The 15,503-nt window shown below is 37.3% G+C and overlaps 1 protein-coding gene across 1 annotated transcript in view; it reads left to right on the top strand.

Moving 5' to 3' along the window:
* Window positions 1–12,924, top strand: part of COQ3 (coenzyme Q3 methyltransferase) — a 23,641-nt gene extending 10,717 nt beyond the window's left edge. Inside the window, exons 4-7 of the mRNA XM_006865859.1 lie at window positions 706–805; window positions 7,516–7,758; window positions 10,897–11,056; window positions 12,701–12,924. Of these exons, the coding sequence (XP_006865921.1) occupies window positions 706–805; window positions 7,516–7,758; window positions 10,897–11,056; window positions 12,701–12,924 (727 nt within the window). The remainder of the gene's footprint in view (window positions 1–705; window positions 806–7,515; window positions 7,759–10,896; window positions 11,057–12,700) is intronic.
* Window positions 12,925–15,503: the final 2,579 nt, after the last annotated feature.

Below are 15,503 nucleotides of genomic sequence, written 5' to 3' on the forward strand. Positions count from 1 at the left end.
TGGAATTTACAGTCTCAGCTTTTAGGGAAGGTTTTTACATTTATCTGTGGATATCCAGGGCTCATGTATGCGATTACTAACAAGCATAACTGAATAATCAGATGAGGGACAGTTTGCTATGTCTGCTAGGTGGTTAAAGTCTGATCCTCAGAGCCTATGGTTTGGACGGTCTGCAACGCTTGGGCCCACAGGGATAAACTAGACTAGTTTTGATTATTACAAAAGTAATGTTAGTTTTCAGGTGCCATTGAGCCAATTCCAACTCATAGCGACCCTGTGCACGCCTGAAGGAAACACTGTCCCAGTCTTGTGCCATCCTCACCAATTGCTGCCACTCACTCCTAAGCCTATTGTTGCGGCCACTGTGCCAGTCCATCTCGTTGGGGTGCTTCCTCTTTTTTTGCTGACCCTCCACTTTACCTACCATGATGTCCTTCTCCAGGGACTGGTTGCTCCTGACAAAAATAAAGTAGTAATATATCATAGTAATTACTAGATTATTTCAGTTTTACTTTAAACCTCCTTCTTTTGATTACTGAAAATGTTTTCTAAATTGTCATTTAATGCTGAAAGTAAAAAATCAGTTCGTTCAGAAATATCAGTAATCCATTACAAATGGAAGTTTTAATTTCCTTGAAAAATATGCACTTTAAAGACTTTCATTTATAATTCTTTGTCTTTTTATGTTTTAAATTTTTTAAAAAGAGACAATCTTTTGAAAGCAGTTGCTGATCACCAGCCAGGAAAACCTTTGTCTGGGATGAAGATTCTCGATGTTGGCTGTGGTGGTGGATTGTTAACTGAAGTAAGAAACTGATACAGCTTTCTCCCAATTTTAACTGTGGAAACAAAATGATAGGGAATGGGTTTCTGCTTCATTTATCTTTTCAGCAAACAATATTTTTCACTTTTTAAAAAAGAGATAAATAAAATATGTTTGTTTTTTAAAGTAACACATGTTTTCTATTATCTTTTCAATCTAAAAATTCTGGGAAGTATGTTTTGTTGTTGTTGTTAGGTGCCATAGAGTTGGTTTTGACTCATAGCGACCCTGTACACAAAAGGAGGAAACACTGCCCAGCCCTGCACTATTCCTACAGTCCGGCTATGTTTGAGCCCACTGTTGCAGCCACTGTGCTTATCTCATTGAGGGGCTTCCCCTTTTTCACAAACTCCCTACTTAGCTGAGCATGATGTCCTTTTCTGAGACTGATCCCTCCTGATAACATCATCAAAGTACATGAGACAAAGTCTCTTCATCCTCACTTCTAAGGAGCGTTCTAGCTATACTTCTTCCAAGACAGATTTGTTTTTCTGGCAGTCCACAGTTTATTCAGTATCCTTCCACACACCATTATCAACTACATTAGTTTTTCTCTTCCCTAGTTATTGTCTAGCTTTCACATGTATGTGAGGCGATTAGAGATAAAATAGTGTGGGTGAGGTACACCTTAGTCCTCAAACCATCATCTTTGCTCTTTAACACTGTAACAGTGTCTTTTGCAGCACATTTATCCAATACATTAATGCATCATTTGATGTCTTGATTGTTTGACTACTGATAGTGGATCCAAGTGAAATGAAATTCTTGAGCACTTCAATCATTCTCCCTTTATCATGATGTTCAGTTTTAAGGATTTTCATTTTCTTTGCATTGAGATGTAATCCATATTAAAAGCTGTAGTCTTGATCTTCATCAGTAAGTGCTTCAAGTTCTTTTTGCTTTCAGCAAGTAAAGTTATTGTCTATATATTGCAGGTTGTTAAAGAGCCTGCTCCAATCCTGAACTATGTTCTTTATAATAGCCCAGCTTCTTGAATTATTTGTATAGCATACAGATTGAATAAGTATGATGAAAGGATACAATTCTTGACACATGCATTTCCTGATTTCAAACCATGCAATATTTCCCAATTCTGTTCAAATGATTTCCTCTTGATCTATGTACAGGTTCCACATAAGCACAATTAAGTAAGTGTTCTAGAACTCCCATTCTTCTAAGTTTTATCCCTAGTTTTAAAATGAGCCACACAGTCAAGTACCTTTGCAAAGTTAATAAAACTCAAATAGACATCTTTCTGGTATTCTCTGCCTTCAGCGCAGATGTCACCAATGATATCCTTTGTTTTTACATCCCCTTCTGAATCCAGTTTGAATTTCTGGCAGGTCCTTGTCAATGTACTGCTGTAACTGTTTTTGAATTATCTTCAGCAAAACTTTATATGTGTGTGATGTTATTAATATTATTCTGTAGGGTTACCTTTCTTTGGAATGTTCACAGATATGGATATCTTCCAATTGTTGGCCAGGTAACTGTCTTCCAAATTTCTTAGCATAGCTGAGTGAATGTTTCCAATGCTGAATTGATTTGTTGAAACATTTCAATTGGTATTCAGTCAGTTTCTGTGGACTTGTTTTTCTCTAATGCCTTAAGTGCAACTTCAGTACTATTGATTCTCTCTCTCTCTCTTTTTTAATTTAAATATACTATTGATTCTTGATCATATGCTACCTCCTGAAATGGATGAGCATCAACCAGTTCCTTATGCAATATTCCACCCACAGAGTCTTTCAATATTGCAACACAAGCTGTGAGGTTTTTCTTTAGTTCTCTCAGCTTAAGTCTGTTCTTACCTTTTGATTTTCTAATTCCAGGTCTTTGCACATTTCATTGTAATACTTTGTTTTCTCAAGCTGTGCTTTGAAATCTTCTGTTCAGCTATTTTACTTTTATCACATCTTCCAGTCACTTTATCTCTTCTATGTTTAAGAGCAAGGAAAGTTTCATAGTATCTTCTGATATCCATTTTGGTCTTTTCTTTCTTTCCTTTCTTTTTAATGACATTTTGCTTTCTTCATATGTTGGCTATTTGCTATGGCATCCCACAACTTCACTGGTTTTTGGTCATTAGTGTTCAGTGGATCAAATCTTTTCTTGAGACGGTCTCTAAATTCAGGTGGGGTATGCTTAAGGTTGTAGTCTGGCTCTCATGTACTTGTTAATTTTCTTCAGTTTCAACTTGAATTTGCCTATGAGCAATTGATGGTTTATTCCACAGTTAGCTCCTGGCCTTGTTCTGGCTGATGATATTGAGATTGTCTATTGTCTCTTTCCACAAATGTAGTCAGTTTATTCCTGTGTGTTCCCTGACATGTATGTTGGTGGTGGTTGCATGCCATAAAGTTGGTTCCAACCCTGTATACAGTTTCTGAGGGTGTAAATCTTTATGGGAGCAAAGAGCCTCATCTTTTCTTCTGTGGATCTAGTGGTAGATTTGAACGGCTGACCTTGCAGTTAACAGCCCAGCTCATAATCCACTATGCTATCAAGGTACTTTATGACGTTCACAGTCGCTATTTATGTTGTTGGAAAAAGGTATTTGCAGTGAATGAGTCATCAGTCTTGTAAAATTCTGTCTTGCGATCTTCAGAGTTATTTCTATCACCAAGGCCATGTTTTTCAACTATCTTTCCTCTTTGTTTCCAACTTTCTCATTCCAGCCATCAGTAATTATCAGTATTTTTTGATTGCTTGTTTGATTAATTTCAGACTGCAAAAGTTGGTAGAATTCTTCAATTTCTTCATCTTTGGCTTAAGTGGTTATTGAGTAAATTTGAATGATGCATTATTCAATACTATTATTATTATTATACTAACTGCTCTTTCTTGTAGGCAGATGGATATTATCCTATTACTGACAGCATTGTATATCAGGAATAGAGCTTGAACTGTACATTTTGATGATAAATACAACACTATTTCTCCTCTGTTTGTCATTCCAGATATTGTAAACCATATGATTATTTAATTTCATATTATTAAAAAGTATAGTGATGTTTCTCTCTCTTTTTTCTCAAAAATGTGATATGGATCATTTAAATAACAGAACTCTAATGACAGGTTTTAGCAATCCTATAATTGTTTCTATCCCATGAAATTAGGTGATTTCTGATGGTTTTAATGCAATAATGGGTTGTCCATTTATATTTGCTTCAATAACAGAACCTAATAAAGTTTTGCCTGTGAAGCTTAGAAATCCCTTCTTAGGTGCTTTTGAGTATTTGGAGGAGTAGAGATTTTTCTTGTAGAGAAAATTTGCTTGTTGTTATTAGGTTCCATCTAGTTGATTCTGACTTATAGTGACCCTATGCACAACACAACGAAACACTGCCCAGTCCTGTGCCATCCTCAAAATTCTTGTTACTCTTGAGCCCATTGCTGCTGCTCTGTGTCAGTCCATCTCAATGGGGGTCTTCCTCCTTTTCATTGACCCTCCAATTAACCAATCATGATTTCCTTCTCCAGGGACTTGTGTATAGTAAATTTATGCCCTGTAGCTCTATTTTGTATTATTTTCTCTCAACCCAGTGACTTTTGTTTTAATTCTGCATTGTAATCTAATCTTTGAAAGATACTTTGAGCAACAGTGTGGGATGCAAATACAAATTATTTGTATTATTATTCAATGGAATGTGATACTGTTAAGGCCTATAATTCAACCTAGTTGAGGTGGATACTGACAGAGGCCTTTGAACTTCTAAGTTCGCACAAGTTGTGTATTTTTCAACTGGTAGTGGACTATTTGTAAATTTCAGGAAAGTTACAATGTGTGAAAGTACATCCCTGAGTTTCAAGAATATGTGGTGTATCATTCCTTAAAAAAGCCAGACCTACTGGAGCAATAGAGCCTATAGGAAACTCTGAGACTATTGCCCTAAAATGCCTCCTCAAACTCATATAGGAGCTATTTCTGCAGGTCACTTTTCAGATGAACAGGAGATTGGTTTATAAAATAAACAGTATCACCCAAGAGTAATGTACTCTCTTCAACAATTAACTATATGGGACAAAACAGTTAACATTTACTCAAGAACAAAGACGAGAAGGCAAGAAGTGACTGTTAGTTAGATGTCTTTGAGTCATCTTCAACCCATAGCACTCTATGCACACCAGAATGAAACACTGCCAGTCCTGCGCCATCCTCAGAACTGCTGCCATGCTTGCTGCTGCCACTCTGCCAGTCCGTCTCATTGAGGGGGTCTCCCTCTCATTCACTGACCTTCATCTTTGCCAAGCATGATGTCCTTTTCCAGGGACTCCTCCCTCCTGATAATATGTCCAAAGTATGAGAGATGAAGTCTGGTCATCTTGGCTTCAAAGGAGCATTCTGGTTGTACTTCTTCCAACACAGGTTTGCTTTGCTGCCATTCCATGGTACCTTTAATATTCTTCTCCAACACAATAACTCAAATACATCAGATATCCTATGGTCTTTCCTAGTCATTGTCTAACTTTCACATGCATATGAAACTATTGAAAATACTATGGCTTAGTCCTCAAATTTACATCTTTGCTCTTCAGCCCTTTAAAAAGATCTTCTATAGCAGATTTGCCCAATGCAGTACTTCATTTGATTTCTTGACTACTGCTTCCATGCGTGTTGGTGGTGGATACAAGCAAAAGGAAGTATTTGATAACTTCAATCTTTTCTCCATGATCATGATGATATTTTTTGGTACTTATTGATGTTTATTGGTGGTGAGGATTTTTGTTTTCTTTACCTTGAGGAACAACATATAACAAAGGCTATGGTCTTTGATCTTCATCAGTAAGTATATTAAATCTACTTCACTTTCAGCAAGCAAGGTTGCATCATCTGCATATTGCAAATTATTAATAAGTCTTTCTTTAATCCTGATGCCACATTCTAATTCATATAATCCAGCTTCTCACATTATTTGCTTACCATACAAATTGAATAAATATGGTAAAAGAATACAACCCTGGCACACACCTTTCCCAATTTTAAAACATTCAGTCTCCTGTTGTTCTGCTCAAACTGTTGTCTCTTGGTCTATGTATAGGTTCTTCATGAGCACAATTAAGTGTTCAGGAATAATCATTCTCTGCGATGTTGTCCATAGCTTGTCATGATCCACACAATCAAAAGCCTTTGCATTGTCAATAAAGCACAAGTAACTATCTTTCTGGTATTCTCAGCTTTCAGCCAATGATATCCCTTGTTCCATGTCTGTACCTGAATCTAGCTTGAGCCTCTGGCAGTTCCCTGTCAATGTACTGTTGCAGCCATTTAAAAATTATCTTTAGAAAAATTTTACTTACATATGATATTAATGAAATTATTACACGATTTCTGCATTCCTTTGGGTCACCTCTCTTTGGAATGGGCACAAATATGGATCTCTTCCAGTCAGTTGGCCAGGTAGCTGTCTTCCAAATTTCTTGACATAGATGAGTGAGTGTCTCCAGTGTTACATTAGTTTGTTGAAAGACTTCAATTTGCATTTCACCAATTCCCGGAGCCTTGTTCTTTGCCAATGCCTTGAGTGCACCTTGGACTTCTTCCTTCAGTGCCATTGGCTCTTGATCATATGGTATGTCTTGAAATGGTTGAATATTGATCAACCATTTCTTTTTGGTACAGTGACTTTGTGTATTCTTTCCATCTTCTTTTGATGCTTTCTGCATCAGTCAATATTTTGCCCAAGGAATCCTTCAGTATTTCAAGTCAAGGGGAGGGGAAGTTAAATTAATGGAAACAAAATGAAAATGCTGACATATAAAAATTATAACCAATGGCTAGGGACAATCTGTATAAAAATTACTAAAGGGTTACCTAATTTTCTGCATAAACTTTAACTTAAACCAAAATAAAATATCGTTTTTAAAGGCTATGTGGTGTGTTGAATTGTGAATGGCTTAAGCGATATTAGGCACATTCTGCCATCTGCTCAATCCATTACTGTACATCCGTGGCTCTAACATTACAAAAAATGATTTGTGCATTTAGTTTATTTACTATTTAGTGTAAATATTAGGTACATTTGATTAAAATTAAGGTTGTGTTTAAAAACTTGAGCATGCCATGGGTAGTGATTGAATATGAAAGATGAAAGAATTGGCCATGAAGAATTATTTCTATAGTCAGTCACACAAAAAAACTATTGATAGATATTCTTTAGAAAATTTGAAGATCTCAGAAATTGATTTCTATTGTATTGTATTCATTACACTTTAAATATGTTAGAAATTTACTGTGTGCATGTAAATGCACATAAAGAAAATGTAAACAAAAATTTATTTTCATTTTTCTCAATTGGTTCTTGATAAATTTTTTGTTTTCATTGTTCTCACTTTAAAGGTTTTTATGATGTAAAATTCCAAACAAATACAAGGTAGAGAAAATGGTATTATGAACTTCCATGTACCTATGTTACCACCTCATATCTTTTTTCTTTTTTTTTTTTTAAAGTTTTTATTGTGAATTGAGTGATAGTTTACACAGGAGAACATCGGTTTTTCACTCATTGGTAATTGTTTTCGTTGCAATGATTACAGTCTCTGTACATCATCATTCTACAGTATGTGCTTCTAGTCCCTCTGTTTTGTTGTTGTTTTACCACTTCCTTATCTTGTTTCACTTTTTATAAGGTTTTTATTGTTAACATGTGTTCTTTTTTCTTCCTGAGGGTAACAGTGTTTTATGCCATTAGCCTCTAGGGCGGCTGGGGGCTTCAGTTCTTGGCATCGATCCCGTGGATGAGAACATTAAAACAGCACAACATCATCAATCATTTGACCCAGTCCTTGTTAAGAGGATAGAGTACAAAGCATGTTCCCTGGAAGAGATTGTAGAAGAAACCGCAGAAACATTTGATGCCATCGTAGCTTCCGAGGTTGTAGAACATGTGATTGATCTAGAGACATTTATACAGTGCTGCTGTGGAGTGTTAAAAGTAAGACATATGGAGTTGACTTGTTTTTTTTTCTTTTGTGTGTCCATACGGTCATAGCAATAAACTGTCTTATAATATCTTGTCATTCCAGCACGTGCAGTATATGTAAGGAGGAGAAACTAGAAAGCCAGTATTAAGAGTCATCTCTGCTGAAGAGTCCTTCTGTCCCTAGGCTTCATATTTCAGCTTGATCTAAAATACTAGGTTTTTTTTTTTTTAAGTATCCTGTTGCTTTCTTGATTCCCATGGATAATGGAAAATGTTGGTACAGGAAAATTGGAGATCTGCATTTATAGCAATATTTCTCCATTGGTATATTGTTGTTAAGTGCCACTGAGTTGATTCTAACTCATAAGGCCCCTGTCATGGACTTCTGAGGAACAACTGGTAGATTTGAACCGTTGACCTTGTGGCTAACAGTCCAGTGCTAAATAACAAATAGATATTGAATTAAAATTACCAAGAAATTGATCTGGATGAATACTTAAAATTATTAATAAAAATAACTATTAGCATAAATGTACCTAACAAATTACATTGTTAAGTAATGCCACATGTGATATATGTATAACAGTTTTCAACTTATAAAATAATACTTCACACATATGATCTTACTTAATTTTACCTAGAACTAGGTGAGGAAGGTAAGAGCGGCACTGTCATCACTTCCTTTGCCAGGAATTGAGAGCTATCATAGGTCACTGGGCCAGTAAATGGGACTTAGGGCTAGATCTTTTTATTCCATTGTAGTTCTTCCCAGTGCATTGTTATACAGACTTAGTCCTCTGAGTATGGTTCCAAATTTCTTTAACTATTTTTAAACAATTTTAGATATATAAAGAGTTACAAAGATGGTACAGAGTTTTCCTATAAACCCTTTACCCAGTTTCCCTTATGTTAACATCTCACAAAACCAGAGTAGGTACTAGGATGAGGCAAGACAGGTGCTAAGGGCACAACATTTTAAGAGTCACTCCCTAGAGGGTGCTGACTTGCACTTGCACAGCCCTGAGAGAATGTGCTTCCTTAAATTTTGTACCTTAGGCACTTCACTTGCCTGACCCTAGTCCCAGACTTGTATATAACCATTGTGCGTTTCTCAAAACTGAGAAATTAATGGTGGCTCGATAGTGTTCATTACCATACAGACTTGCTGAATTGCATTATTTTTTTCACTTAAGTCCCTTATCTATTACAGGACCCAATCCAGGATTACACCTTGTATCTAGTTGTGGTGTCTCCTTAGTCTCCTCCAATCTGTGACCGTTTCATGGTGTTTCCTCTGAAGTAGAAATTTTATTAGGTTTAGTTCCTGTTTTCCAAGTACAACTCCTTAGTCATTAATTTCTGAGTTGGGTGTTGTTAATTTTTTATAATGAATAATTAATTACTAATTTCTGACTCATTGTTCTCTGTGGGTTTGTAGTATTCCATTGTATGTATGTACCACATTTTGCTTACCCATTCATCCTTTGAAGGGCACTTAGGCTGTTCCCATGGTTTTGCTACTGTGAATATGCTGCAGTGAACACAGGTGTGCAGTGTCATTATGTATGACTGGAGATTGTTTCATACATCTTAGAAATGGTGACATTGTGGACTTTAAAGCTAATTTTTGTCTTAATGTAAAGCCTACTTTTAAAAAATGACTTGTTTGCCAGTATTTCCTTTGAATAAAATTTTGTAAAGCACAGATTAGATATCTGTTGTTGTTGTTGTTGTTAAGTGCCATCGAGTCGGGTCCGACCCATAGCGACCCTGTACAGGGTTTCCGAGGGTGTAAATCTTTACGGGAGTAGAAAGCCTCATCTTTCTCCCGCGGAGCGGCTGGTAGTTTCGAACCGCTGACCTTAAGGTTCGCAGCCCGATTCGTAACCAGTTATTTTAAATTAGATATTTAGAATTTTAATGTGTTTTTTTAAAACTTGTTGTGAATTGAGTGAAGATTTACAGACAAGATTACTCGTTTTACATTTAACACATAATATACTTTGTTTCATCTCAATGATTGCAGTAGAATATTAGTGTTTTATAGAGAAAATTCATACTACATGATGAAGTGGTGTGTAGTAGTTCTATTTTCAAGGTTTCCTCCTGTCTTTTTAAGTTGGGGTTCAGAGTGGCATTTGAGATATATTATCTCTTTCTCTCGTCTTTTCTCTTACTTTTTCTCTCTATGTCTGTATCTATAATATGAATATTTTAGAGGATCTATTTGGCATTTTATCTCCATTGGGCTAATAGAATGTGTAGATGAGGGAGGAGACATTAATGTCCTTTACGTTGGTGGGAGTAAATATAGGAAACCCCAAAAGTAAAACCAAAACCAAACTACTGCCATTGAGTTAATTCCAACTCACAGTGACACTATCGAACTGCCCCCTTGAGTTTCCAAGACTGTAAATCTTTACAAGATCAGACAGCCTCATCTTTTCTCCTGAGGCGCATCTGGCAGGTTTGAACTACCCACCTTAATGGTTAGCAGCCCAGTGTTTAATCTACTTGATACCAGCACTCCTTATCATAAGTATTATCATTAAAACTTTGGAAACTAAACAGTCCTCTAAATGTTTATGTTGATCTCTTCATATATTTTATACAAATGAAATCAAAGCAAAACAAAAAAACCTTTAAAACTTAATCATTAGTGTCTTTTTAGGGAGGAATTATTGGAAATGCTCCCTGGCACAAGATACATGGTTCTGTGCTGTCCCAGAGAAGTTAGGTGGACTCAACATTTTCTGAGGTCTGTGCACTCAAAGAGAAAACCATGTTGACGAATGAAAAACCTAAATGCGCACCTATAATAAGAAAGAGAAGCCTGACTTCATTTCTCTTATTTATTTATTTTTTTTTATGGAATATTTGAAAAAAGCATATATATAAAATACATGTTATGTATGATTTAAAGAGTTGTAAGCAATGTTACTGTGAGTGTATCTGCAGAGAACTGCCTTGAATAATGAATTTTTCAAGATGACAAAAATACTATTTTGTTGAATTGTATATTGATCACACTTACATATGTTAGCTGCCCTGAAGAAGGTCATTTGGAAGGAAGGCAGGAGAAGGAGGAAGTCAAGTCTTTAACTGATACTTCTGACATTTAAAATTGTACTTCTGTGTATATTTTTTTAGCCTGGTGGTTCGTTATTCATTACTACAATCAACAAAACACAACTGTCCTATGCCTTGGGAATTGTTTTTGCAGAGCAAATTGCTGGTATTGTACCAAAAGGTACTCATACATGGGAGAAGTTTGTTTCACCTGAAAAGCTAGAGAGCATTCTGGAATCAAGTAAGTATTTAAAAGAATGTTTTCAGTATATCTATTTTTATCGTGGAGTCCAGGTGTGAAGCTGTAGGTTAATTCACTGGACTGCAAAGTCTGTTGATTTGCAAGGTCGGCGGGCAGTTCCAGCTCACCAGCTGTTCCTCAGAAATCCTATACAAGGTCGCTCTGAGTCAGAACTGACTCCATGGCACTTAACAACAACAACAATTCTTATCTTGGAATCCTGGTGTGGTGCTTTAGGATAAGTTCTGTACTGGTCAGTAGTTCAAACACACCAGCCACTCCATCGAAACCATACACAGGGTTGCTATGAGTTGGAATCAACTCAGCAGCACTTAATAACAACAACAATTTTTTTTTTTTATTGTTGAGCTTCAAATGCATTGTTTTAAGGTTTTTATTGTGGATTGAGTGAAAGTTTACAGGGCAGATCATCAGTTTTACATTCAACAAATCTTACATCTTGTTTCATTACAATGATTATAATCCCCTCCATGTACCATCAGTTAACAGTATTTCTCTGGATCCACTTTAGCTTTTTTTTTTTTAAAAAGCAACAACCACTCAGGCATATGTAATAATTTACACTTCCAAAGGGCACATTCTACAAGTCTGGCGCCTGACCACGAGTTCTTAGTCCCTCTCTTCCCATGAATCTAGAGTCCTCAGCTGCTCCCCATCTCCATGACCCCATCTCTGCCTCTGTCTCTGGCGTCGCTGATTATCTGAATAAGGTCCTACATTCTGCTTGTGCTCGTCTCCTGTGATGGTTCTAGGGGCCTCTGTTTCTGGACTGTAAGATTAACCACTCCCCTGTTTTTGTTATAAAACTTCTACCTTTACAATTGTGATAGTCGCAATTAGGCATGATAACAATTATTCACTATCGAATCTCTTTTCACCAGACCCATCTGGACAAGATGAAAACTATTCGGTGGGGACTCTTTCTTTCTTCTCCCCCATACTCTTAAACTAAACTCCCTCTTTAAACCTTGTAAGCCAGTCACTTTGTGCTTTTATCACCCCCTCATTTCAGGTAGCCAGTGTCTAACTTGCCTATCCCTATCTATCCTGTGTACAGTGAAGACTCCTTCCCTCTCTGTTGGTATTTAGAGTTACTACCTCCATGAGTATACATCAGGCTCATCAAATTGTAGCAATTTACCCTTGTTTAATTTATCCAAAAAAAAAATTTTTTTTTTTTTTGTAATCTTCCTCTAGTCGAATTCATGCCATTGAGGCTAGGTCAAATGGGTCCTATCTGCAAGTTTGGGTGTTCTTGTGCATCTCCCCTCACTTCATATCAGCTGGATGCTTCACTATCAGATCTAGCCCTCTGTGGCTCTGCCTTTGCCCATGGGTTCAAGTGTCCTCAGATCTCACCACACTTTGGACCAACCAGCCCTTCCTCTTCTCTCTCTCATCTCCAGGTCAACGGGAGTCAGTGGACTGTGGTTGAACTCAGCCCATTTCTTCTTTGCTGCCTTTCCCCTTTCTTCCACTCACCAGTAGACCAACGTGGTTACCAGCAAACTTACATGCCTTTTTGTGTGTTCCCTTTGAGTTTCAGTCTTATAATGTGGAAAGTTTTTTGAAACTTTTTAATACCTATTAAATATTAAATTAATATTTCTATTTTTTTCCCAGATGGTCTGTCAGTTCAAACTTTGGCAGGAATGCTCTATAACCCCTTCTCAGGGTATTGGCATTGGAGTGAGAATACCAGCCTTAATTATGCTGCTCATGCTATAAAATCCACCATCCAGGAATCCCCAGTACCTGCAGAGTTTGTTCTAAATGGAGAGACAGAGGCACTCCGAGCTAATAAAGTCTCCAGCAGCCTCCATGTACATGAAGAGCTGAAGAAATGAACCGTTTCTGAGAACTGTAGTAATATGACTTGATGTTTACAAATATATATAGTTGACCTTTTGATTAAGAATCATGAAGTAAAGAAGGTCAATAAGAAGGGCTAAAACCATTGGAAACTTTATAAATAAAAGGTATTGTGTAATTTAGAAGCTTCGGTTACTCAGCCTTTGTTATAAAAATAAGGTATGTGTATTTTAATACAATCGCTCTCTCTCTTTCTCTCCCTTTATATGTGTGTGTATGCGAAACCAAAACCAAATCCATTGTCTGAATCAGTTCTGACTTATAGTAACTCTACAGGACAGAAAGAACTGTCCTATAGAGTTTCCAAGGCTGTAAATCCTTACAGAAGCAGAGTACCTCATCTTTCTCCCTTGGAGCAGGCTGGTGGGTTTGGAACACCGACCTTGCAGTTAGCAGTTGAGTATATTAACCATGGTGCATCAGGACCCCCTCTGAGCATGTATATAATAACTATATGCTATAAATTGTTTTCAGTGAAAGGAATCAATATCCTCTCTGTCTTTATTTGGTTTTAGCTAAAGTCAGTTGCAGTTCTGACAAGAAAAACAAAATTTCATACCAGTTATATTTGGGAAGATAAAATATTTTTTTCCTTTAAATCTTTCTTTGTTGGGTAGCAAATAGGTTGTTTAGTAAGTCTGGATTTGGATTCAAGTAATAAAATCAAGAAGTTCAGATTATTTGAATGGTTTATAAATGATTTTGAATTTTTTTTGTTTTACTTTTTTTAAGTGTAAAGAATTTTTTTAAACTTGGTTTAGAAACTCAGTTATGAAAATTTCTAGTGTCACCTAGCATTTTTATAATTAAAGAGGCTAACATATTTTTATGGCTCTTGAAGTATGTGAGTCTCTAGCTAATTCTGAAAGCCCAGATGCTATATGTGAGGATACACACAGAGGTTGCTGACCCAATGTGACAAACAACTTGAAAGCTTGTGGCCCATCTAGAAGATCAGCTATTATTTTGCAGCCTTTTTCATTTGTAAACTAATATGTTTTATGTATTCATTTGTTAATATCTATTGGATTTGGACTCCTCAAGCAAACACTCTGGAAAACTGGTGGGAAAAAAAATCTGGTAAAGTGAATAGAATTCTTTCCCCTACCCCAGCACAGCCAGATCCACTAAGAGTTGTCCCATTTTTTTTTCTCTCACTCCATCATTGCTTTATTGAAACCATTTCTTACTCAAGTCATAAATCACCTCCAGTTGATAATAGCAAAGAAATTTTCTAGCCCTTATCTTTTTTTTTTTAATGTTTTATTTTGAATGATGTGATATTTTACATGGAAGAACATTAGCTTTACAATCATCCTATTGTATATTGTTTCATTGCCCTCCATGCAATGGGGGTTACAATCCCCTCCATCCATTCTCAACCAACCAAAGGGTATACCTTGCAAGCCTGCCCCCGGTCATCAGCACACAGCCCTTCTCCCTCTCTGGGTCTAAAGTCCCCAGCCGCTCTATCTCTCTACATCATTGTCTCTGCCTCTGGCGTCACTGCTTCTCTGGGTAGGGTCCCGCTCTCCGCTCTTCTCCCTTGATGGTCCCAGGGACTGTTGCTCCTAGACTGCAAAGTTAATCACTACCCTCCTTTTGCTACACAACATCTACCTTTACATTTCCAACCCTCACAATCAGTCCTGATAACAGTTATTCACTATTGTACCACAAGGGACCTATCTGCATTTCCTTTCATCAGCCCTGCCCAGACAGATTAGATACTACTCAATGGAGATTCTACCTTCCTCCACGCCCTCTGGATCTAGGTTCTCTCTTGAAAGCTTGTAAGCCAGTCACTTCTTACCTTTGTAGCCCCGGCCCTCCTCCCCCCCCTCCCCCATTTTGGGTAGCTAATGTCCAAGTTGCCCATCCCTGTCTAATCTGTGTGTGGAAGGGGTGGGAATGATTCTTGCTATAAGGATTTGTTCCCTCTTTTGAGCTATTGCATCCATAGGTGTAGGCCAAGTTCATCAAATTGTATCAGATTACTCTTTTTTTTTCCTCTTCTTTCTTCTAGTTGAGCTCTAGTTGAGATCATGCAGTCATTGAAGCCAGGTCAAGTGGGTATTATCTGCAAGTGTGGGTGTTCTTATGCATATGCCCTCTCTTCTTATCAGCTGGATGCTTCACTCTCCACTCTAGTCCTCTGTGGCTATGTCACTGACTCTGGGCCCAAGAGTCCCCAGGTCTTGCCACCCTGCTGGCTAACCAGGTCTCCACCCGGGTTCACAGGAGTCTGTTGAACATTGTAGGGCTTATCTTGCAGCTTCATTGCTGTTTTCATTCTCTTCCCCTTATCAGTGATGAACGTGGTCACCAATTGTAGCGTATATTCCCACTGAGTCTTAGTCTTAGAAGAGGGTTTGCCCTGAGGGGACCCAACCACTTGGCTTGATGTCTCCTGGGCGAGCAGTTTGCTTGTTCTTGTAGTAATCAGTCTGTCTGCCTATATTGTTTTGTATTTTTCCTGTCTGTCTCTCTTTAAAGAAGTATCTTCTGTTCTTCTAGCCACTCCAGGCTGGTCTGCTTGTCCTTTCAAGTGGAA

This window comes from Chrysochloris asiatica, unplaced genomic scaffold (genome assembly GCF_000296735.1).
Source record: "Chrysochloris asiatica unplaced genomic scaffold, ChrAsi1.0 scaffold00084, whole genome shotgun sequence".
Lineage (NCBI taxonomy): Eukaryota > Metazoa > Chordata > Mammalia > Afrosoricida > Chrysochloridae > Chrysochloris > Chrysochloris asiatica.